The sequence below is a fragment of the Calcarisporiella thermophila genome, assembly GCF_041956535.1.
Source record: "Calcarisporiella thermophila strain CBS 279.70 unplaced genomic scaffold VTP21scaffold_9, whole genome shotgun sequence".
Lineage (NCBI taxonomy): Eukaryota > Fungi > Calcarisporiellomycota > Calcarisporiellomycetes > Calcarisporiellales > Calcarisporiellaceae > Calcarisporiella > Calcarisporiella thermophila.
The window spans coordinates 404,766-428,573 of NW_027192199.1; the positions used below are offsets into that span (position 1 = coordinate 404,766).

The 23,808-nt window shown below is 49.0% G+C and overlaps 11 protein-coding genes across 11 annotated transcripts; 4 read left to right on the plus strand and 7 right to left on the minus strand.

Annotated features, from left to right (window-relative positions):
* Positions 1-596: 596 nt before the first annotated feature.
* Positions 597-2,327, minus strand: VTP21DRAFT_11527 (uncharacterized protein; the record flags this gene model as incomplete). The annotated part of the gene is made up of 7 exons (XM_069390981.1): positions 597-887; positions 1,012-1,422; positions 1,496-1,550; positions 1,614-1,770; positions 1,833-1,949; positions 2,009-2,138; positions 2,202-2,327. The coding sequence occupies 7 exons, from the start codon at positions 2,325-2,327 to the stop codon at positions 597-599; spliced, it is 1,287 nt and encodes a 428-aa protein (XP_069252158.1).
* Positions 2,328-2,580: 253 nt separating this feature from the next.
* On the minus strand, positions 2,581-4,000 carry VTP21DRAFT_11528 (uncharacterized protein; the record flags this gene model as incomplete). The annotated part of the gene is made up of 6 exons (XM_069390982.1): positions 2,581-2,955; positions 3,056-3,165; positions 3,241-3,377; positions 3,445-3,502; positions 3,579-3,587; positions 3,955-4,000. The coding sequence occupies 6 exons, from the start codon at positions 3,998-4,000 to the stop codon at positions 2,581-2,583; spliced, it is 735 nt and encodes a 244-aa protein (XP_069252159.1).
* An 813-nt stretch (positions 4,001-4,813) lies between these two features.
* Positions 4,814-5,431, minus strand: VTP21DRAFT_11529 (uncharacterized protein; the record flags this gene model as incomplete). Its single annotated transcript, XM_069390983.1, has 2 exons — positions 4,814-5,189; positions 5,256-5,431. 2 exons carry the CDS (start codon positions 5,429-5,431, stop codon positions 4,814-4,816), a joined length of 552 nt encoding a protein of 183 aa, XP_069252160.1.
* A 91-nt stretch (positions 5,432-5,522) lies between these two features.
* Positions 5,523-6,247, minus strand: VTP21DRAFT_11530 (uncharacterized protein; the record flags this gene model as incomplete). The annotated part of the gene is made up of 3 exons (XM_069390985.1): positions 5,523-5,869; positions 6,028-6,087; positions 6,196-6,247. 3 exons carry the CDS (start codon positions 6,245-6,247, stop codon positions 5,523-5,525), a joined length of 459 nt encoding a protein of 152 aa, XP_069252161.1.
* Positions 6,248-6,480: 233 nt separating this feature from the next.
* Positions 6,481-8,140, plus strand: VTP21DRAFT_11531 (uncharacterized protein; the record flags this gene model as incomplete). Its single annotated transcript, XM_069390986.1, has 9 exons — positions 6,481-6,489; positions 6,577-6,611; positions 6,676-6,781; positions 6,875-6,956; positions 7,032-7,249; positions 7,324-7,547; positions 7,603-7,681; positions 7,751-7,851; positions 7,927-8,140. 9 exons carry the CDS (start codon positions 6,481-6,483, stop codon positions 8,138-8,140), a joined length of 1,068 nt encoding a protein of 355 aa, XP_069252162.1.
* A 348-nt stretch (positions 8,141-8,488) lies between these two features.
* VTP21DRAFT_11532 (uncharacterized protein) lies at positions 8,489-9,695 on the plus strand (the record flags this gene model as incomplete). Its single annotated transcript, XM_069390987.1, has 5 exons — positions 8,489-8,537; positions 8,630-8,793; positions 8,878-8,900; positions 9,003-9,516; positions 9,579-9,695. 5 exons carry the CDS (start codon positions 8,489-8,491, stop codon positions 9,693-9,695), a joined length of 867 nt encoding a protein of 288 aa, XP_069252163.1.
* A 574-nt stretch (positions 9,696-10,269) lies between these two features.
* VTP21DRAFT_11533 (uncharacterized protein) lies at positions 10,270-11,936 on the minus strand (the record flags this gene model as incomplete). The annotated part of the gene is made up of 5 exons (XM_069390988.1): positions 10,270-10,646; positions 10,728-11,349; positions 11,456-11,658; positions 11,732-11,789; positions 11,865-11,936. 5 exons carry the CDS (start codon positions 11,934-11,936, stop codon positions 10,270-10,272), a joined length of 1,332 nt encoding a protein of 443 aa, XP_069252164.1.
* Positions 11,937-12,967: 1,031 nt separating this feature from the next.
* Positions 12,968-13,423, minus strand: VTP21DRAFT_11534 (uncharacterized protein; the record flags this gene model as incomplete). The annotated part of the gene is made up of 1 exon (XM_069390989.1): positions 12,968-13,423. The coding sequence occupies one exon, from the start codon at positions 13,421-13,423 to the stop codon at positions 12,968-12,970; it is 456 nt and encodes a 151-aa protein (XP_069252165.1).
* A 1,389-nt stretch (positions 13,424-14,812) lies between these two features.
* On the plus strand, positions 14,813-16,048 carry VTP21DRAFT_11535 (uncharacterized protein; the record flags this gene model as incomplete). The annotated part of the gene is made up of 2 exons (XM_069390990.1): positions 14,813-14,875; positions 15,404-16,048. 2 exons carry the CDS (start codon positions 14,813-14,815, stop codon positions 16,046-16,048), a joined length of 708 nt encoding a protein of 235 aa, XP_069252166.1.
* Positions 16,049-16,802: 754 nt separating this feature from the next.
* On the plus strand, positions 16,803-18,119 carry VTP21DRAFT_11536 (uncharacterized protein; the record flags this gene model as incomplete). Its single annotated transcript, XM_069390991.1, has 3 exons — positions 16,803-16,959; positions 17,047-17,754; positions 17,821-18,119. 3 exons carry the CDS (start codon positions 16,803-16,805, stop codon positions 18,117-18,119), a joined length of 1,164 nt encoding a protein of 387 aa, XP_069252167.1.
* A 483-nt stretch (positions 18,120-18,602) lies between these two features.
* Positions 18,603-23,705, minus strand: VTP21DRAFT_11537 (uncharacterized protein; the record flags this gene model as incomplete). The annotated part of the gene is made up of 9 exons (XM_069390992.1): positions 18,603-18,720; positions 18,787-19,390; positions 19,485-21,026; positions 21,109-21,766; positions 21,864-21,970; positions 22,048-22,250; positions 22,464-23,002; positions 23,064-23,551; positions 23,618-23,705. 9 exons carry the CDS (start codon positions 23,703-23,705, stop codon positions 18,603-18,605), a joined length of 4,347 nt encoding a protein of 1,448 aa, XP_069252168.1.
* Positions 23,706-23,808: the final 103 nt, after the last annotated feature.

Sequence of the window (23,808 nt, forward strand, 5' to 3'; positions counted from 1 at the left end):
TACCATGGAGCGTATACACACCATACAAAATCTTCCCACTGAGTTGTAGCGAGAGATCGAGAGAAAAATCCTTTACTCTACATAATCTTTGTGCTGATCTGTATTGAATAAACCAGAAACGTGGGGGGTCTCTCTCTTACTAAACCAAGTGCGACTTTTGTTTTTGCACGACCCTTTCCACTTTTCCTACCGCGATTTCGTGGTTAGAAAAGAGTTTCCACATCCCACCGGAATAGAATCCAGTTTCTGCAATCCTGAATCCGAATTCAGATGGCATTCGCCAAACACTTTGTGTGCTGTTGATGCTCTCTCTCATGATACCCTCATTCCTTCTGAAATGGTTAAGCGCATGCATGCATGTATGTATGTGTAAGCGCGTGAGTGTGGATTTCAATATTAACCCCTATTTGCTTAGCCGATCCTCATCATCCAGTGTCCCAAGAGAATGGCTCGGCAAAGCCTCATAGGACATGCCAGAATCACTTTGGCTTGCAAAAAAACCTTATTAAATTAAACTTTGGAGACGTATGTGAGATCAAACAGTTTATGTGGTTCATATATACAAATATACAACTTAAATATGGGAAAAGCAGACGCTAGCCTTCAGAGGTCTCGCGTTCGGCTGAGGAAGGGTTGGATTCGCTAACATTCTGACTGCTTGTCGTACGGGGTAATATTAAATGTTTGGGCATCTGAGAGGACGGGGTTGTAACTTTAATCTCGGGACTCTCCTCTGTGCGCAAGATGCTGGGTGCCGTATTCAGCGAGAATTCACGCGCTCTTTCCTCAATTTCCCGTCGTCGTTGGAGTACTCGATTCATTTCCGGCTCGAAGCGGCGATTGGCCCAGCTCGTATTCCGCAACTGCATCCGGCGCTGTATCAGAGACTATTGGGTAGAGAGAGATGAAAAAGGGTCAGTTGGCTGATTATATTTTTTGGGGGCGAGGAGAGAGGAGAGAGAAGAGAGGAGGTGCGCTTAATTAGAAGACTAATATTGAAATGAAGCTTACATCAACATCCTCCGTAGCAGCTCTCACGATATTGGGCCTGGTCTTTGCAGCGACCACCTCACAGGCCGCCTCGGGGGCTGACGCGGGCACTGTCTTTCCGCGTGCGGGCGTGGATGCTCGCCCTTCAACAACGGGCTCTGTTTCCTCGCTTCTGGATCTTGATTCCACATAGGCGGCTATCGGCGCCACCGTGTTCACTTCTCCACGTAAACTACTCAGCCGGCTTTTCTTCCATCTTTCTGTGAAATCTGCCAGATCATCCATAAACGTGTCGCCCATCCGAACACCCTCTGCAACGTCCCTCACCCTTTCGTTCCCGACAGCAACTTCCACTAACCGGCGTTTACAGCTCGCATAATCTGAACTGAATTGTGAGAGGGAGGAGCGGCTGGCGTCTCCCAAAATCTGTGGCTACAGATACACGAGATAAGTATGCGTCAGAGTAAGCTTTGCCATGCAATGCCAAGCGAATGATGATATTTACCAGGCCGTGCATATTATCGGTTCGTTTGAGTTTTGAAAGGTCGTATCGATCCGCACTATATCGGTTAGATACGTTAGTGTTACGCTAGCACCTCTATATGCTGCCTTCGGAGACTTACATCCGGGGACACTGTGAGATGGGCACTTCTATCTTCTTATCCGCAGCACATAAAAGGAATGCTCCATCCTCCCTGAGCTTCCAGAACACATACACAAAATCCAAGAGGGAGTAGTTTTCGCAATAGACATAGATGTCCCACATCATTTTCATCATATCTATGGTGGGAACCGGTGTAAACGGGAGGCCATCGAAAAATACTCCAAGTCTGTATTCTCACCTGGTGTCACTGGAATACCGACTCGCTCCCACAGTTCTGGTTGTGTGTAATAGAGCAAGTAGAGTGTGTAGAGAGACGCCACTTTGAACTCCAAATATCGTGTTTTGCTGAAATAATCTTGAAAAAGACCGAATGATAAAGTATGGAGTACAGTATAAACGACTCTGAGAACATACCTTGGGCAATCTCATAGAGCGCATTCATAAAGTTAGTTCTTCCATCGCGCATAGGGCATCCAAAATGAATAAATGAAAAATTAAGCTGATCCCACACCTCGCGAAATGGGGGAAACTCGTAAGTTTTTTTCTACAGAGCGCAATGGACCGTTACTACCATGGTCAAGAATCTTACGTATCAAAGCCTACTTACTCGCTGATATGCAGTGATTAACATCTGGATGTCATTCTTGAGGGCTGTCTTTGAGATGCCTTCATTGCCAATACTTATGGCATCGTTGAGAATCTCTTCGACGGCTGTATTCTCTCTTTGTGGCATGCTCTCTCATCGAAGAAGTCGGAGAAGAGCGTGAAATAGCTTGGTGTATATAGAAAAAATCGAAGTCACACCCAGAGATTAGGCTTCGATTATTTCAGAACTACTAGCATATGGAATCCTTTTTTCACGGTTATGGTGTGTATATCATGTTCATCTTTTATTGTTTCATTATCCTCATGAATATATTAGAAGGAAAGAGAAAAAAAACCAATGAAAAGAATTTTTTATAAAGATATATATTATATTTTAAAAGCTAAACGCCATTTGTTCCATCGTGCCTCAGTCGCTTCTGCTGCTCCTCCCTCAGTCGATCTTGCCACCGGTGTTGCTTCGCTATCTCGTGTATCTTGAACCCGAAAATACGAGGCACATAGCGCTCACTTGTCTTGCTCGGTACCAGGTTGGGGTAGATCTGGAAGAGCATGTGGGGAAAGCTTGTCCCAAAATAGGCCCCATCGATCGTGCTGTGACGCGAAGACTTTGGGTTGTATACGTCCTCACAGCGGGGACAATAGAGCTTAACCGACTTGCCGTAGGGGATATCCGAAAGGCCTACAGGAAGAAGGGGCTGGTTGTAGCAAAGGACCCGAGGACAGCGGCCAAAATCCGCCCGCTTGTACTTATCGACCTATTGAAGTACACATAGAGCTCAGTATAATAAGTCGCTTCACACAAACAGGTGTGGATGCACGTGTTTAAACGATGGAGTGTCTTCGGGAAATACCAACCATTTTCGCAAGTCCTCTGCCAGTGAGAATATAGCGTGCATGAATAAGACCATAAAGGTGTCGTGCCGATTTTTCTACTTGTTCTCGTAAATCATCATCGATTTCCTCCTCTGAAAAATCAGTCAGATTAGATCATGTGCACGAGAAGATTTTCTTACAGGAAAATTTAAAAAGAAATTGCGTACCGAGGGAATCGGTAATTAAGTCCATCGCCTGCTGGTAATGCGATACCTCAGTATTTAACCCGGTAAGGTTAAAACGATCAAGGATATATTCCTCATCAATTTCACAAAAGTATTCATTGCCCTTCAGGCTCAAAAACCTGTGAAAATAGGGGATGGTTGAGTAAAATAAACATATGAACGCAACAGGGTAATGGGCATGTTTACCAATCCACCCAGTATTTTACAGCGCAGTCGCTTTCGGACCCAGCAGACAATTCATCCACTACAGAGCCGCATGGGAGCGAAAATTAGTGATTAAAATGATCAAGATCGACTTTATATCAAGCCCATTCACTTACTTTGGAGATCTTTATTATTTTTTTTTATGTTATATTAACCAGCCGTGTTGGTGAGATGGGATCGCGCCAATTTCTTCCGCCAATTTGGATTATGAATGCGGGTAAGGGATTAGTGGAACGTCCAACAACAAGATGAGATGGTGAGTGGGGATGGGCGGGATGGGGATCGGTTGTTGTGAACAATTAAATCGAGGAAAACGATTTCTTAAAAGTATTTTTACATGAATTACCTCTTCCCTCAGAGTGAGAGCATATGATTGGCCAATTTTGCAATAGATACAATTTCAATGGAAATAAAACTATCTTCGATAAATACATGTTGAGAGGCTTCTTTTATGTGCACAGAGGCCCCTGAGTGAATACACCACATGGATACCATATTGGAGATGAATTTTTGATAGTCTTGAGAAAATAAGCTTCATTGATACTGCCAGACTCGGGATATACGCTCGAGCAACTTCGTAATACTCCCACTTATATCGCTCGAATAACTCAATTGGTAGAGCAAAGGCAAATTTCCATTCTAATATCAAAAAGGGAAGCATTCCCCTACTAAATGCGGTCTTCATAATTTATTGTACGTAATGAAACGGTTTGACTCGATAGGGTTGCCTTTACTCTGGCGAAAGAGCTTCTATCGGCAGATATCACCGTTGCTCCATTTTTTTTTTCGAGCGAAAAACTGGTATACGATGAAGTAATATAAATTGTACGCAGCTTCTTTCTTGGTTCTCAAAGGAACGATTGGCTAGGACAGGAACTATCATAAGCTTGCCGCTAATGTATACCATGGAAGATGGATCCATAGATTATATGAGGTGTAGGACGGAGCTAGAGCACTTTTCGTTTGTGTTCTCACATTCTTCACAAAAAGTGCCATGCCCACAATGCTCTTTCCCAAGAGGAGAGACATGCGAAAGAAAGTTGGTATTTCTTGATTTTTTTCTCTATAAAAAGAAAAAACAATTGATAAAGGGAATAATAAAAAAGATATAATTAAAGAGAAGCTCCTATTGGGAATAGACAATATCAGCATTTGAAACAAAAAAAAAAATGGAAGATATCATAAACGAAAATGGCATAGTGGGTGGAGAGAAGGATAAAAAAAAACGAAAAAGGCAGCAGAATACACATGTTATCGCAAGCAGCGCAAAAGGGGGGAGACAAAAAGGTAGAGGTGGGGTATAAAATATGTTATAAGCAATATGATCATGGTTGAGCTTAACCGCTATTGATTACATCATGTAATAGTTACCATACCCTCCCATATACGGATTCATCATTCCTCCACCATAGGGCCCTCCCATTGCTCCCATTGCTCCCATCGCCCCCATCCCCATCGCCCCCATTCCTCCCATGCCGCCCATCCCTCCCATGCCCATCATACCACGGTTATATGGGTATGCGCCTCCAGGGCCATACATCCCTCCCATGCCATAGCCACCCATTCCGCCCATTCCGCCCATTCCGCCCATTCCGGCTCCGTAGGGGTATGCTCCCATACCCCCCATTCCCATGCCATAGCCGCCCATACCGCCATAGCCATAGCCATACCCTCCCATGCCCGGATACATGCCACCCATCCCGTAACCGCCATACATCCCATAGGGTCTACAAGCAAACTCCAATTTAACCAGCGATATTCCAAATGAATAGCAAAGCAAATCAAGTATTTACCTTCCGTACATATTTCCATTGAAAGGGACCACATTGCCATAGCTTCGAGTGCTATTCATCGCGTAATCAAAAATCCCGTTTGTTGAGAGGCCATGCATGGCCGACATCATTTGGCCTGCAGGCGTTTCATTGCCAATCCCGCTATAGATCGCGGGGCCGACTTCGGCCGTGCGCATAGTGGGTGCGTTAAATATTGAGTCAAATATGCCGTTTCGTGATATGGGAGAGTAAAAACTGCGCGGACGCTGCGCAATGGGCGCAGCGGCATTAGGGGGGGGGGATTCCAGCGCCCATAGGTGGAATAAAATTAGGTGGTGCGTTGGCGTGAGGTGCTCCTCGGAATTCACTAAAGAGATAATCTAGAAAGCCTGGCTTCTTCGGCTGTGGTGCTTGAGGGGGGACAGCAGCTGCGGGTATGGCTGTGTTAGCGGTTTGAGTGGGAGGTGCAGGGCCGGGTTGTTGTGATGCGGCAGGTGGTGGCGCGTTTGCGGTCGGTAAAGAAGGTTGAGCAGGTGCAGTAGCGGAAGCTCCTTGAGGCTGTTGTTGTTGCGGTTGTTGTTGCTGTTGCTGTTGCTGTTGCTGTTGCTGTTGCTGCTGCGCTTGAGCGGCTTGTGCTAGAATATAAAAATAGAATTATCAAATTTGGGTAAGAAACAACATTAAGTGGGATTAGGTTAAATTGGAAGAGATGTGATTGATTCCAGGAATTGCTCCCTTTCGCGATGGGGAAACAGTTCATTTTCTTCACCGAAAAATCACCACAGGGTCTTACCTGGAGCCGAAGATGCCTGGGAGGATGCTTGGGCAGCAGCTGGGGCTTGCTGTCCTTGAGCTAAAATGGGAGAAGTTTGCGTTAGATGCAACAAAGAGCATCACGTCCAACAGATGTGTATGACATGTCGTCGGGCCACCTAAACCAAGGCAGTGTCCATTTGCTTACCAAAAGTAAAAGGGTAATATGCTGGAATCGGCTGGTAACCGTAAGAGTACATGCGGATTAGACTGTCCGCGCGTTTACTCGATTTCTGCGATTCTTCGGTTGAGAAAATTATTTCAAGGCGTTCGAAGGAAAAGCCCTATGGCCTACGTCACAATCGATGATAGTCATTTTCAGATAGTGTGTCTCCAAAAAGAGACAGTCCGTTTCTTTTTCATATTCTTAAAACCTTCTCACCTGAAAACCCATAGAAATCCCACTTAGCTCGATGAATCAATAATACGCGCTATGCAAAAGGTGGGTTTAGAGTGTCTTTCCTCCTCTAGTTGTGATATCGATCGTGTAACTATTCATGTCATTCCTTCTTGCTTCGTTTCCCCACAGTTAAAACGATCGTATACCTACGATGCGATTATGAGGTATGAAAAAGAAATCACACCATTGCTATTTCCAATACTTACCGAGTGTCATGTGAATGTGAAGAATAAATACGCTTCTTGAATGCATCTCTGACACGAGGCGATCACGGGATGAAGTACTTATCAAGACGGAGGAGATTCTCGCACGGCAAAACAATGGCCTACGATTGGTATGTTGCCCTCTTCTTTGCCCTCTTCTCTGTTTTGAAGCAGGAGTTTCTGCAAGACCTAGACTTCTCATATCCTTTCCTGTGTCGTTTTAGAAGCGTGAGCTATTAGAAAATAATTCGCGAGTTGAGAGTTTGAATCGCGAGATGGAATGCCAGAAAAAATTGCTGGATGAGAGTAAGCTATCTTTATCTTTAGCTGAATCGCGTCCGCGCTTTAATTCCTCGAGTTTTTACATGGTGTTTGATGCAGAGAGACGGGAAATCAAATCTTTACGTGAAAAGCTTAAAGCCCGACGCTCTTGCCTAGATGAAGCGCGCGAGCGCTATTTACAAGGCAAAGAGTATTTGGATGCAAGTCAGAAATCCCTCGAGCGCAGTCGTAAAACCGTGCAGAAAACGCGGGAAATGGTCAAAGTGAGGCGGAGAGAGCTTATTGCCGAAGTGTCGACCATATATCCTGTTGAGACGGTAAGATTCACTCATCGTTTTGGTTGCGGCTGCAGGCAATCGAATACTAATTCTTCTCTTATTCTGGACACCAGTTACCTGAAAATCCCCGACTCTATCAGATAACTGGCGTGCGCCTTCCAAACTCGGTGTTCAATGGGTGCGACCGCGAGCTGGTTGCAACCGCGCTTGGATACACATGTCATCTCGTACAAATGTTTGCCTATTACGCAAACATCCCACTGCGATATCCCATGAAGCCTATGTCGTCCCGTGCAGAAATCATGGATCCCGTATCGGTGATCCAAGGACCGAGGGGGTAATTTAAGCTATCCCATCTTTCCAGAGCTGGATAACCAGAAAGTTACTGTTAGGTTTCCACTTTATTTAAAGGGCACTGATAGACATCGCTTCGAATACGGAGTATATCTATTGAACAAAAACATTGAACAGGTATAATAAGCTTGGCTATACGTATTTTTACTGGCGCATTGCTCACCGTGCCCTCTCTGTATCTCCTAGCTAATGAATGCTTATGGGCTGGTTGTGATCGACCTACGGTTCACGCTTCCGAATCTTGTTAGTTTTCTCCAGAATATAACCACTGAGCATGTATCCTTAGGGTAAGGTTGAGAGCATCCAACCCAAATAGACAGATTTTTCATTTTTCATTTTTATTTTATTTTTTTGCAATCCAGCAATCACCAGGATCCGCTTCCACTTTATACTCCCCCGGCTAACTCTGAAGACGGGCTCCATTCTTTAGCGGAATCTCAGCCACAAAATAAGGTGGGGGCTTGTAGTGTCCGAGAGGAGGATGACGCCTCATGGGGGCAGACCAAGGCACATATAGAGGAAGGGAGGGAGGGGGAGAGAAGAGGTCAAAAGAGTATCATCATATCCTCAGGCTGAACCATCTTTTTATAATGTTATTTTCTTGTTGTTGGTTAATTTGGATTGTTGTTTTGTCTGGCTTCACTTCTTGTAAATATAATAATGTCTGGCTTTTTGAGTAGAGTTCACTGGAGGTGGTGGGGGAAAATTCTAATGAGAATAGGCAGGGAGAAGGGGTCACGAAGAGATTCACACGGGGTATGAATGGGTCGTGACTGCACTCCCATTTGGCCACCTTATTTTTTTTTTTGCCTTTATCTCGTTTATCGCTTGCGTGTCAGGACAAAGTGAATTCATTTCGTGGCAAAACCTTCTCGAGATAAAGTAATCTGATAACCCCCCCTCCTGTCCTGCACATTACCGAAAATGAGGCTCATTATTCGCGATGACTATGACACGGTTAGCGAGTACATGGGTATTCTTCCTTTATCTATTCTTGGGGTTCATGCTGGGGAATTTTGATTATAACACGCTGTCTCTTATCTCCCATTCTCTCTACATAACCAGCTAACTATATCAAGCTGCGTATTCAGCAGTTCAATCCCACTCCCGAGCGCCCATTTGTCCTAGGGCTGCCGACCGGCTCATCTCCGGTGGGGACCTATCGGAGATTGGTGGAATTCCACCGCAAGGGAGAGCTCTCATTTGCCAATGTGATTACGTTCAACATGGTAAGGGGTACCATTCCCAACCACACTGATAAGAGAATGTGTTCACTTACTGGCCGCCTGCCTTTTTTTATATCGTCATTTTAGGATGAGTACGTTGGACTGGAACGGTAAGAGTCTCCGCCTTCTCTCTCGTTGATTCCACTCTATTTTCCCTCAGCTCCGAGTCTCTGACCTCCTCCTATAATATACCTTCCCACTCACATTTCTAGGGATCATCCCGAGTCCTATCACTCTTTTATGTGGAACCATCTCTTCAAACACGTGGACATTAAGCCCGAGAACGCGCACATCCTCGATGGCAACGCACCTGACCTGGATGCAGAGTGTGCTCGCTTCGAGGACAAGATCCGTGAGGTGGGGGGAATCGAGCTGTTTTTGGGCGGAATTGGACCTGATGGGCATATTGCGTTTAATGAACCTGGGTCGAGTTTGAGCTCGCGAACTCGAGTCAAGACCTTGGCCTACGAGACCATTCTGGCCAACGCAAGGTTCTTTAATAATGACATCACCAAAGTCCCCGCCCTCGCTTTGACCGTGGGGGTTGGCACCGTGATGGATGCACGCGAGGTGGCCATCTTGATCACTGGTGCTCACAAGGCCCTGGCCCTCGCCAAATGCATCGAGGATGGGGTGAACCACATGTGGACCGTCTCCGCCATCCAACAGCACCCTAAAGCGCTGATTGTGTGCGATGAGGATGCGACGCTCGAGCTGCACGTCAAGGTAAGTGAGGAATCTTGATTTGAGGAAGCAAAACGGGCTGACCCTTCATCCTGGATGGCTAGACCGTGAAATATTTCAAGAGTATCGAGCGTGTTCACAACGAACTCATCGACCAAGAACACGTTGGGCTACAGGGCGGAATAAAGGGGAACGTGAAACGGCACACGGTTCTCCAGTGATGTCGGAGTCCATCCCGACTGCCATGGAGGCACTCTTCCACGTGGAACGCTTATCAAATGGTCACACATCAGAAGTAATGTTGTTGTCCTTGAAGTTCGAGGCACATTTACTATCATTATTTATGGAAAGAGATCTGTCTTAATATATATATATATTATAATAATAAAGGGGAAAAAAAAAAAATAAATCCTCCGTGAACGGAATCCAACCGATCCAGGTTTGATTCACGGTAAAATGATCAGACTTTTAAGCCATGGTTCAAGTATTCGGCACCGCTCTACTAGAAATGACAAGATACTAGGCACTCTTCGTCTATGAGCGCCCTAGTGATGGGTATATCCAAGAACTTGCAGGTAATGCTGAAGCAAGAAGTTCATTGCAAGTGGCTAGATAATGTTAAGTTTTATTTCGATTCTCTATTCCTATTCATATACAAGATGCAGTCCTCTAGTGTGGGGAGTATGGGTGGGGGTGACAGGATTTGGGCTCTAGGCTATCTTAGTGTCTTTAGATCCTCTTTTGGAAACAGTGTAAACAAATATACGAGATGCAATCAAAGTATGTTGCCTACTTCTAGCGACTCACTCCCCTCCCCTCCTCACCTAATCTTGGTCGCTGCCTTCTTCCATTGTAGGCATCTGAATCACTTCCACCCTTCTCATCGGATAAGCTTGAGCCAGAGCTAGAACTACTCGAACTGCTTGACGACGATGACGAAGACGAAGACGATGACGAAGACGAAGACGAAGACGACGAGGATGGCGGTAAAGAGGGAACGTAGGCCAGTGCCTCGATCTTCTCTACTAGCCGTCTATAGTGCTCTCCCTTCTTCTGCGACAACACGGTGATAAGCTTGCGAGAGAGTTTTGGCCGGGAGTCGCGGGAATGCAACCAAACGTATTCCAGGTTTGCAGGAGAGCAGAAATTTTGGGTGACGGCAATAGTCATATCTAACAAGGTATAGGTAAAGACATTAAACCAGTCCTCTCCCTCCTTCTCCTGAGCAAAATAGAGTCGGATAGATAGATTACCAAGGTTGATCACGACATGATGGTATCCGCCCGGCACAAAAACGGTTTCTCCCGGTCGCTGCAAAATCTGCATCACCCCCACCTGTTTCCCCAGCTCGGTGGGCTCTCCCTTCTCCTCGCTCCAAAATCGCGGGAACACTTTAACAAACCAGCTTGCGGCCTCATGGTCATAGGGCTTCATGGGGGGATCGACGAGCTCTTTCGGGGCGGAGGGCGGAAATAGGCACCACCGCTTGTGCCCACGCACAAGTGTGTTCCAGGCGGAAGTGCCCAGCGGGTCTACATGGATGCCAGTACCACTCCGGGCAGAGCCCATGACAAACCACCGGTAAGGGGGTCGCCGTCTCTCTCCCGTGTATCGAAACAGGTCGTCGTCAAAGTATCTAGGGACATGGTAGTCATCCAGCAAGATCCGATCTGTTAAATGCTTGGGACGTCGATTTTTCGGATAACCACGATACGGACGTGCTATCCCGCTGTCGAAAATATAGAGCGGTGAATCCTCGGCTGCGGCCTTTGTGTGGACGTAATGGAGAAAATGCTTCATTTTGAGATACACAGGATATCCGTCGTCATCTTCGCCCACTTTGAACTTTTGATTTGCAAAATGATCCATGAAGTACTACCCGTTGCATTAAAAGCGAAGCAGTGAGGGTGAAGGCAAACCGATAAAGAGATGAACCATGGAGATAGACCGACATAAACCATGGAGATAGACCGACACCTACCTTCTCGCACCATTTCTCCTCGGCAGGCCAATTACGCGTAATCCCCTTAATGACGACAGGAGTAGAGGTCTCTTCAAATCGCCTCACAAACTCGGCCTTGCTTACTCCATGGTAATCAATGCGTTCCACCTTATCGACCTCGGGACCGATCCAGAAGTCATGGGCATGAAAATTCCACTTTGACCAGCCCAGAGCATCGAGCTCTTTTGGAAAAACAGGAGACATTTAATTAACCTAACCCATGATCACTAATCAATGGGGATGTCGATGGAATACCTGAGCGAGCCTTAACCTTTGCCCTGCTGATTTTGCGCTCCCACTTGTGGTTTTGACTCTAAACGGGAAGGGGCGAAATAAGAAAAGAATAAGCCAGCTATCGATCTGACAGCATATTAAAGCAACATTTTACTTCACAGTATCCCTTTCGCTTCATCGAGCGTAGTGTTGTGGAGGGGTTGCTCTGGAGATGGATCCCAGTCATTTTTTTTTTACGAACGATCAGAAAAGCTGTCGTTGAGAGACAAAAGTCAAATCAAATTTACAGAAATATATTACAACAGTCACAAAACTGCCCATAGTCCGATTTGCGGCTAGAAATGCCGGGCCTGTTGATTTGGATACTTCCACGTAACACATTTCTCCATGGTTCGATTTCACATAATCACTAAGAATCCCTATTCTCGCGCGAGCTTGCTACACATCTATTGTATGTAAGCCTAGGATCACCTCATCACAACCATAATTTTCCCGTCCATGAACCCTATTGAATGCATCTTTTTGCCAGGTGACAGGTTCGCCAAAAGGGTACCGGTCCTGTGGGGGGAATCTTCTTGGCAAATTGATCCCATCATGCCAATAAAAAAAAAACGAGGACGCATACCTTTCTGGGAGAATAAAGCTGCTTTATTCTGGCAGAACCTTTATGAGGGTTGGCTATTCCCTCTTCTCCAGGTACATCTAAAGGAAGGTGGCGGCAAGGCTGAGAATCTCTCCGATCAACACATTTGAGTTTTTCACTCTTCACTCCTATTCGACCCGCGCTCAATTGCTGAAATCCGAGATCAACCACATAAGCCGTCACGGGAGGTCATGACAAGGCAACATCATCGTTGATAAAGAGACAATAGAGATGAATGCAACTGAAAGTTAGGTTCAGCCCAACTCAATGGGATTAATGCGTTCAGATTAGTTAAAGGCAAAGATGGACGGGGGGGGGGGGGGCGATAACTAGTTACCTACATGGCTAACAATGACCCCTTTTTGTCCAAAATAAAGTATGCTTTAGACTTTTAATATCTTCGTGCTCTTGCATCCCTAATAAAGCTGCGGATAGCAGTGTTCCAAATTTAGAAACCAAGGCTTTATTTAGACAACCTTGTAATAAAAATAAAATCGCATATTCCTTCCTCACGTTTCAATATGGGTGAAATGATGAGAGATAAAATAAAAGGGCCAGTTCAATCAATGGAAAGTAACGAGACGGTGTAAATAAGGTCGAGTGGCGCCAACCGATCAGTATTGCTCCTTGATGCGGTCCACACTGACGCTAATGTTGGAGCTGTCTGCGTCCGCTAGTTGGAACCTGATTTTGAATTCGGGAATGAGACGAATGTTGACGGTGAAGTTGTCCCCTTTTCCGCCGCCGATATAGTTGGGCCGCCACCAATACTTGATTGGAGTACTCTTCTCTCCAGGCGCGAGGTTTCCGACTTTGAACACGGGGTTGCTGGTGGGATTGCCGCCATCACTGTCCACAAAGACGACGCTCCACTGAATACTGGTGTCATCATGGTCTCCAATGAGCTGCGCGTCAGATATGTATCCCTTCTTAGACGTGTTGACAACCGTGATTTTGCCAACCAAGTAGTCAGTTTCTCCGAGCTGGGACAGGCTGTAGTTCCCCCAGTGCTCGTGCACGACCGTCAAAAACTCGTGTTGGAACGTATCAGTTGTCCAGTTTGAAGCCATGGTTGAAAGGTGATTTGGATTGTAGACTTGGGTGAGGTAAGTGAAAGATTGGGTGAGAAATCTATCGAGGGAGGCAAAGAGAATGGGGGGTTTTATAGAGGGGGAGAGGGCTCTTTCGTCGCAATCCGAGAATCCGGGGCAAGAACGCAATTCTAAAATTGGAATTCTAAAGCTAATTTAATTAGTCTGTGAAAGGGAAGGAGGAGGGGTGTGCAGCATTGTTAAGGCTTGATATGTGGCCACGCTTAAGCTCGACAGAGAAAAGGGGAGCCGTTGGCTGCATCTAACAAAGTGCGCATGGAAGATAAAAATGCTTGGAAATTCTATGATGATGGGGTTTCCCGTCTTTAGAGCCAAAATTGGGTGCACACTGCGAGTGTGTATTGCTCCATGGGAAGATTCGCGGAGCATTCACATGGGCTTTCTCATGGCTTTAAATTATTGAATTTTGAACGTTTTGTTATTTGCTTTCTTAAACGGTTCAGGGCTAGCTGCAAGATTATCTACCGGTTTGAAGTCCAACGGAATGGTTCTGCTTGGTGATGCTCCTCCCTTCTGCGTCTCTCCCTGTTGCCGATTCGTTAGGGAAATGGGAGGACATGCGGGAGGAGCACACTCGGACACTCCACCTCACCCTAGCATAACCTTTTTGTACCCCCATGATGCAAAGACGCAATTTCATCAATCCTTTCGATAACCAATCCACATTATGCTCATCCTGTCCACCATTGCTCAGACGAGGATTCGAAACATAAAGACTATCTTGCGTGCGAGAACAAAATGCTGGGCAAATCCACCTGGGTTTGAGAAAAGCGCGTGCGCGCATCGATACCCATGGTAGACTTTAGGGTTAGTGCAGCTACACCTCCCTCCACTAGCGTCATGGGAGCATATCTTCGAAAGCTTTCTGTTTATTTGCGGAAATAATGCATCCTTAACACGACTGAAGATGTTCACCCTCTGTTTTTGCGAGGCGAAATTCTAAAGTTCTTTTTGCTTTTTCATTCCTACTGGCAGCCAGAAATACAGTTTGTGACTCCACGAAAACAGAGCCGATTCCAAGCCTGGGGAAAAATCTTAGTGTATACCTTGCCACCCTGCTCGCCCGAATTCCCAACGGTAGTCTAGTTGTTCACTTTGAGGCTTACATGGAGTACTCGAAAAACAGAAAGCACTTGCAATACGGAGGATGCCCGATGAGCACACATGAGACACAGATTAAGAGCATCGACGTTGTTCCAGCCAATCCTGACAAGGATTAAGCTGATGAGAGAATGCTACTATTTTTATGAGTTCATTAATAAAGATAGCCACTTCCCACGCGCCGTGTTTAACCCATGGGGTTGATAATTTTTCGAGTACTTCCGCGTATTTTTTTCTCATCGATAGATGGACAAGTTCAGTCTTCGTTTTGATGACATCTTCAGGTTCATCGTCTCAGAGTGCAAATTTGTACGTGTTTCCTACCGTAGGACGACTCACGACGAGATAAATCGCAAAAGCATGGGCTGACGACCTCTCGACTCTTCCCCCCTACAGCAGCCTCTTTTTGACAAGGAAGACAAGGCTGTAAATGCCCATCCTCTCCTCGCCATCTTTAGGTGAAACGGGCACTCAATAGCACACACTACTAGTGGCATTTACAGAATGGGATCAGCCTTTCTTGATGGAGAGGGTATGGGAACATCGGATGAAGGAGCATCGGAAGTTTGGGGACAGGCGTCAGCCAGTGCTCTGGTGTCTTCTGTTTTGAGTCCATCTTCTCTCGCCCTTGTCGACCGTATCAGGGCGTGAGCCTATTCTGCTCTCATCGGGTGCGCTCTTGCGCGCGACCTGATGAAGTTTTTCAATAAAGCTCCCCTTGTGCGCTTTGAGTGGCACGATCACATAATCGCAGACAAGATTAGATCGAGCCATTCACTCCGTGTGCTACTACGGAGAGAATGACCCGAATCACCCCATTTTCGACTAAGCTTCCAGGTTTCGGAAAAAAGGGCCGATTCAAATGCACGCCAGAGCTTCCCTCTGCTTGGCCAAATTGCAGGCCAGAATCGCCGCTTTTCTAGCCCTTGCATGCATGTATCCGCGGCCCGTTCTCGGGCTGGAACCTGCTTGCTGTTTACCGCGAGCAAGCCGCCCCTCCCTTCCCCCTCGCCTCTGCTACGAGATTCGGCCGCGACCCTGAGCTCCTCGATTCTAGGGATTTCGCTCAACCTGAAAACAATCATACACGGCCACCTTCCCAGCTTGCCCCACCGAAGAGAGTGCGGAATCGTGACACTGCGGAGACATCTTCCCTCTATTCTCTTTATAGCAACCCCAATATACGCTTCGATTCCACGTCCAATGGCCGGCCCGGGACTAATCTCGTCCAACGTCACGATACGAGCCTCATCACCCCCTTTCCTTGACCGAATCCAAAGTCCGCGATTACGTTACCTTCTCCTTCCAAACTATCTGATTCCCCTTGTTCTCAGGGGGAGACGTTTCGATGACATCCAAGCCCCATGCTCATTGGTCGGTATCGGGTGCTCTTCGAATCGCTCGCAACTCCAGGCCTGCACACCCGCATCCGTTGGCCCCGAAACCCTAGAACACTCCTCTAGCGAGCCTCCAGGCGGTTAGTGCAGTTGCGGGTTGTTGGGATGGCCCGCACGGCATCCCTGAATCGTGCCATTGTGGGGGGAGCTCCCGTGGTCATTTCATCTCGCGCCCTCCCTTCCCGCTAGTTTGAGCGGAAGTAAAAGCCGGGGCTGTCTTGGAGCCCTTCTCTTGTGCTTAACTGAAACGGGAGGCCGCGTGTTGCTCAGAACTTAGGGCATGGTCTCCGCCCTATTGGAAAATGCGCTGCCGAGGGCAATTTGGGTAACAACAGAGCTTGGCCGTTTCTGCGGGGGAAAGCGCAAATGGCCCGCAGGCTTGGGCGCCGATGGCAGTCGAATGACGGCCTTCCAACCCTGACCCTTCCATCGAAAAGGGGAGAGGGGGAATTCAGGAAATGGAATCCACTTCCTTGGTCATTAGTGCGACTAGCGATTAAGGTTAATATTTCTTCCCTTGATTTCTAGAGCTGTTTTATTTTTTTTTTGTGCTTTTCCCCTCCAGCAACCAGAACCTGTCAATTCAGCATTAATATTCCGCATTAGAGCGGTTGAAATCTTGGAGCTGGCAAAAATATCCATCAAATAAATATATCGCTGCCCTTCGATCCTTCTGCCGCCCCGATTCGTCTTGAGGCATCTACAGCATCCCCCTCCGCTCTAGCCCCATTTCAGCTTCGCTCATTCCCCCTGCATCGTCATCATAGTTTTTCCGGCTCCTCCCTCCCCCCCTCCTCTTCCCCCCTTTTCCCCCCTTAAGCCTTATTTTTCCTTTTGACATGCAGACAGCAGATGCTTCTGCAGGTCATTTCTCCTCTTCTCCTCATCTCTCTGGCAGCCGCTACCAGCGTGTGCCATCAGTGCAAGATCTCGGAGAGCTAGCAGCAATGGAGCTCCCGCAGAGCAATCCCTATCAGCTCATTCCAAATTCAAAAGGTGTGTTTTGTTTGTGTTTGTTATTAGCCCCATTTCCAGCACTTGTGCTAATCTGGTCTCATTCTGGATTGGCCCCCCCCCCCACAGATGCCCACCCCGCCGATGCCAATCCTTCCAATCGATCTGTCTCCTCTTCCAACGGTCAAGCTTCCGGCCATGTTCCGCATCCCGGGGGCATCTCGCCATCTACTCCAGAGGCGTCTTATGATCCTTACGATCCTAGCCACTTCATCTCCATCCCCGCAGTAGCCACCGCAAAAGCCAGGAAGAAGCCGGAATCCTACTTGCCCTACTCCCACGACGAAGACTCTAATACCCTGCCCACCACTCGGAGCATCTACTACGATGATCCGGTGGCCGGCATAGTCGTCGATGGAGGAGCTGAGCCTCAGAAGGATTATGGCGACGAGTCCGACCATATGGCGATGTCGGCCCTGCGGTCGCCCGATATCTCCCTCGACGCCTCCCCCAAACAGACCCAGGTCAGCCCAATGCCGGTGCCCCACCCCATGTTTAGCAAAAAACGCCGGCGACAGCGCTGCGCCTATTTCCGCAAGAGAACGTGCCTTTATATAACGGTGGTGTTTTTGGTGGTGTTTGCGGTGGTGTTGTTCTTCGTGTGCCCAAGGGCGCCAAGAAGAGTCATGCTGCGGGAGATCGAGAAGGTGGAGAATTCGAAGCTTCCACAAAAGGACTCGCCTGAGCCGCAGGTGAGTATGCAGTGGACCCTGCTGGTCAGCGTGGACAACTTCGACAATTGGGTTCCAATGTCTTACAGAAACGTGCATGTAGACGGTAAGCATCCTTCTCTTGTTGCTCTTGTTGAGTTTTGCGTCCTGACTTACCCCGCCCTCTGACTAGCTTTTGATGTTGGAACGCAGGAGCGCATTGGCAGTGGGGACTCGGGCGACCTAATTCTCCAGGGGCGATCCCCCAAACTGAACATCCAGCTTCCTCTCAGCGTCGCCTACACCTCCAAGTCCGGGAACGATAAAGTCCTACAGAACCTGATCAACGCCTGTGGGCCGAAGCAAGCGGGAAAGCCGCCCCCGGAGCTGAATCTTCGCCTCGTCCTCACCTTTGATGTCTGGGTGGTGTCCTCTTTCGGGATCCACTATGTCGTAGAGGATCCGGGAACCAACGTACTTTGTCCTCCCTAAAAGCTAGGGATAAAAAACAACATGGCCACCCATTTTATCTCTTCTCCCTCTCCTGTTTTATTTTTTTTTCTACCTTTTTTTGTTTCTACTTTTTTGTTTCCATGGACAATTTTCTCTTCCTTCCGCTGTCATATACTTTGTCTATATTTTTTCTTTATATCATCGTTTCTTTCCCCTTCTAATCTGGTACATCCTCCCCACCTTTCTACCTCACGAACACTCCACCTCTAGCATTAAAAATAAATAATCTTATTAAAGCTCTATCGTTCATCCCACCCGTCCCTGAAGATTACAGTTATAGTGAAGAAAAGTAAAAAAAAAAAAACACACAGCCAATAGTGATAATAAACCATGAACAATGTTGAAATGAGAATGGCAGAGGAAAAAAGAAGAAACAAGAATTTAAGTCAACATACGTATACAAAATAAATAAATAAATACGTTGGATGGTTTTCTCTCGGTTGGGTGCCAGCGCAGGTTGGACTAAAGCTTCAGCTGGAGCCGCTTCCTACTGTGCCGCTGAGTAGCGTAGTTGCGCACGGGTCCAAGTACCACGAAGAGCTCAAACAGCACCGCGGCCAGCATATTGGCAATGCTCAGCCTAGGGAAAAACAAGACCCAGTCAGATCACCCCATCTGCGTCCCCGAGCAGCAGAGAAAAACTTACCCCCACAGCTTGAACCGGAACTCCCGGGGAAGCACGTTATGGCCCAAATTGATGTTGTACTTCTCGATCCCCCACCAGGGCGCTGGGAGACCCAGGCGCTGCAGCGCCGAGGGGTTCCCGCAGTTCATGCGGAAGGCGCAGCCCAGCGGGTTGGGGTCGGCGAGCTCGACGTAGGACACAATGCCGATGTAGGCGGCCCAGAAGAAGATGAGGATCCAGTTGCGCCACCATGCTGCGCGGAAGACGTACCCCAGGTTAACCACAAACGCCGCGTTCACCCACTGGAACAGCACGACCAGCGCGAGCGTCTCCGTCTCGAAGTTGTCGCCGAGGAGCCACCACTTTGCGGTGTCGACCGTGGAGCTGTCGAATTCCCGGCAGCGGAACCAGTCTTGGGAGTAGAGCAGGGCCGTCGCCCCGATGAGGAAGATCCAGTTGATCAGCACCTGCCCAATCGTGGAGGTCAGGATCTCCGCCCCAAGGATACGAGCCGTGGGGCGTTTGGGGGCGAGCCGGGGGGCTGCACGGGCTTGGGTGACGGCGAACGAAAGGGCCACGGTGATGAACCCGTCCACAAGGATCGAGAGCCATTGGGGCATGGCCACTGGTATTCAAAGTATGCGAGAGGGGAGGGGGGAAGGGGAGAGAGAGTTAGCTTCGTGCCAAGGCCATCGCTTGGGGGTTGAGCAGCAGCTTACCTGAGAAATACCCCGTGAAGGTTTTCAGCATGACCATGTTCTGCCCGTACAAGATCAAATAGCGGTAGGCCGCGAAGTTGGTGGCAAGAGCAGCTCGCCCCTGTCGCAGCAGTTCTACACAGCTCATGATCGTCCGCTTGTTGGTCGAGAACGGGGACACGATCGACGCCTCCGCCTCCGAGAGGGCGAGGCCAACGTGCGCCGCCCTGAGCGCGCCACAGTCATTGCCTCCGTCTCCACACATGGCAGTGATGCCGCGCTCCATGTGCAGCTGCACACAGCGGACCTTGCCGTGCGGGGTCATGCGGGCGAAGACGCGCACGTGAAGGAGCAGTGAACGGATGCGGTTGTTGGAGAGAAAATGGTTGAAGGCCTTGCCTGTGACGGCCAGTTCCACGCCTCCCCCGGCGACCGCATCCTCGATCTCGCCGTCCTCCACCACGGCATCCGCCTCGTTCTCCACATCCACATCCGTCCACACCAGCTCGCCCTTAGGCCCAACGTCGGCCAGCAGAATCCGCTGCCCCTCGGGGACCATCCCGCACTGTCGCGCGATGAAAATGCCCGTTAGCGCATTGTCTCCGGTGATCATGACGGTGCGCGTGTCCCCGCTTTTTAGCGCCGAGATTGCGGCCGTGGTGTCCTCCTTCAGCTTGTTTTTGAACAGGATCAGGCCCAGGAAATCGACGTCTTGCTCGAGCTCGTCCCGGGTCCAGTTGCGGATCCGGTCAAGGTCGTCCACCAAGCCCAGGTCCCGGTGCGCTATGGCCAGAACATAGCACCCCTCGCGCGCAAGCCGAGATGTTATCCGGTCATAATCGGCTGGGATGGAGTCGGGATTGGAGAGCTCCCGAATCTTCTCAAACGACCCCTTCACAAATACGTGGCATCGCCCCGTGGCTCGATCCAAGACCGCCACCGACATGGACGCTCTTGCGTGAACGAACTCGAAGCGTCGCACTATATGGACCAAGTGCCGGTTCTCCGCCGTCTTTTCCGGCTCCTCGGCCCGCGTGCTGCCTTGGTCGGGCGGCAAGGGGGAAGGGGCGGCAAGCGAGTCGACGAACTCCGGATGCTCGGCATTGGGCAAGAGGTGCCATCCGGTCGCGTTAAACATTTCGATGTCGACCGGGTTTCCGATAAGCTGCCCACCCACCTCGGTCACTGAATGGCAGGTGGCTAGGCCCATCCGTAGGTCGTATGGCATTTCGCCCATGGCCTCCGTTCTCTCGCCGAATCGGTGGCACTCCACCCGTTCCCTCACGTCCACCCTTTTCTCCTCGTCCAACGAAGACGATGTTGCGGAGGCGGAGGATGAGGAGGAGGTCTCTTTCGCAATCGCTCCGTAGAACTCGAGACCCTCTTTGGTGAGCGTGCCGGTCTTGTCGAAGCAAAAGATGCGCACCTTGCCGGCGATGATCACTCGGGGAAGATCCACGCAGTAGATGTGTTGCGTTCGGAGCCGTCCTGCCGCGACGGACTGCCCCACCACAAGCGCGGCGGGCAGGATCGGCGAAATCAACTGGCAAATGTTGAACATGGCTAAAATACCCAAAAAAAAACAAAACATCGACAAGCGTCAGCAACCACACAAGAGACCTAGAACGCAAATTAAAATAGGGACCGAAAAACCAGGCGCCTGTTCCTGCTGATCGCTGGAGCCAGACCGCGAGCACGAACAGGATCACCGCCCATATCAACAGGATGATCATAACGATCTTGATCTGTTCGTTGAAAATGAAGGAAATGGGGCTCGGGAACAGGATCTTCTGTACGAGCTGGCCCTTATCCGTCAGGGTGCCCGTGTGGGTCACCAGCGCAGTCACTCTTCTCTCTTCCTGATCGCCCTCCGTCGGGGCGGTGTTGTATCCCCCCTGCGGGGCCGCCTGAGTCACCGTGGTGCCCGCGAAAACGGTGTTCACTTTTCCGCTCGTCATGCGATCGTAGATGATGTCGTCCTCCTTGAGCGGGAATTTTCGCACTGGCAGGGGCTCGCCGGTCAAACTGCTCTCATCCACCACCACGTTCCCGGAGAGGATGACCCCATCGCACGGGACCACGGTGCCCTCCTTCACCTCCAACACATCGCCGGGCACGAGGTCGGCCGTTGAAATCTCCTTCCACCGCGAGTCTCGCAACACTTTGCACAGGTCGACATGCTCGGCCATTTGTTTCACCCGTCTCTCGCTGCGTAGGCGGATGACCACCTTGACGAGGGCGCTGAGCAGAATGACCACCGTGTCGGCAATACCAATGTAATAGTACGAGTAATAGTAAAAGAGCTAGAGAGAGGTGCGCACATCCATAGAGGGGGAGGGCGGTAGAGAGTCAGGAAAAGGGATTGGAGCGACTTCACAAACAAAGGCCTTCGTTCCTTACCCATAGCACCATGAACTGATATAGGTAAAAATATCCAAAAAATTCCTGCGCCAGAGCCACCGCGAAATTCGGAACATAGACGCTGATAAAATTCGGGCCGATCAGCTCTGCAGAGGCACTCAAGAGAGTGAGAAAAACAAAAAAGACGGGAATGGCCCGTCCAGCCGAATCATCACCCACTTACCCAGTCGAAAGCTGGCCTCCTTCTGACTTAAACCCCCAGCGTGCTCCAGTAGGGCGGCATTGGTGCTGCCCAGATAATCGAACTGGTATGGATCAAAGCGCGAGGTAGCTTCGTTGTACACGTATCGGGTGCACTGGAAGTTGAAGTATTTGGTCCCATCCTCAGTACGCTCCAGCGGGACCGTGTTCACAATGACATCCCAGCTAAGAGATGAAGCGGGAGAGGAATGGGGTTTGGGTTAGTAGACGTTATACAACAACAGAGAGGTCCTGCACTTTTCAGAAAGGATATAAGCACAATGGATACGAGTTAGTGATGAGAGGAGAGGGAGGAGGAGGGAGAGAGAGAGAGAGAGAGAAAGGGAGGGAGAGAGGCTAAACTAAAATGATACTTGAATAGAAAAAGAAATGCCGTACCCAAAAGCCCGCTTTAGAATAGACTCTATACGGCGAACTAGCTGCAGCAATTGCGAGTTGTCCTCCAACAGAATAAGCGCCTGCTGCTGTTTTTCGACCTGAACCCATTGTCCGTAGCGAGGGGCGGATTGCAATCGGAAAAAGTTCCGAATGCGCAAGCGCGAGATATTCAGAGCGAGCACAACAATGGCTGTCGCATACCAGACAGCAATGAAAATGGCCGAGGACATTTTAAACCCAAGGTAGACGTCGAACTCTTTGCCTGTAAGGGCACCGTAGTAGTCTGCCGTGAGGACCGCAAGCCAGACGAACATGCCGATGCAATAGGCGATGGTGAGAGTGAACATGAACAAGCCGAACACGTCACGGCGATACCCCTTAAGGACGAGTTGCTCGGAGATGGATCCCTCAGAGGAGTTATCGCTCCAATCCTCCGCAGGCTTGGCGGGCTTTTCGAGACCCTCGGCAGAGTCCATTTTCGATGATTTATCGGGGAGCTCTACGGTAGGGTTGTTAGACTCAGGCACGGAGTTGATTCCCTATGGAAGAACGAAAGATTGAGGGGCTAAGGAAATTTAGACACGCAAGGCAACAAGCTACCTTCTCGCGGATTCTTTTGTAAAGGATCCAAAGCATTAGCAGTCCAAAGTATCCTCCCGCCAAGGCCCAAACTGAGACCCACATCGGCTCTCTCCATGTAAAAGGCTCCTTGGCTGCTGTTGGACATTTTAGCCACATGGGCTCCTTGGACTGCAGGTCGTAGCTCCTTACGACACTAAGTCCTAGTGCTCTAGCACAGGTGTTCATAATTTGGGTATCATTGTTGTAGTATTCTATATCAAGGGTCATCCCCGATTTGCAAGGGAACAGCACTTCAATGGCGCCAGTGTCGCCACACATGCATATGTTTTTCACGCCCTCACACGATGGTTTACAGGTGCCGTCATTGCAAAACTGGAGCCCGCTCCCACAAGTTCGCGCCACGGGAGCCGGGCACTGGCTCTGATTGGGGACGCAAAGCTGCGGACATTCTGCGTCGTATTTTGTGGGTAATGGGCACTGTTTCCCGTTAACGTCGACGCCATTGACTAGTTATCGGGGAAAATGGCGATGGGTCAGAGGGGGGAATTTGTTCCGACAGCGGCGAATCTTACCATTATTGAAGAGCGGGATAGCGGACACGCCCGCAGACATGAGGAGCCATGCCGACACTCCTGCTTCTAAATAGCGGATTTGCCTCATTATCCGCGTGGTTCTAAATCGATCTTAAGGAAAGAAAACTGGCAATGAAAGGCCTCTGCCCACAGCTACAAGAAAAATAGTCGATTCGCAAAGTGGTGGAGCA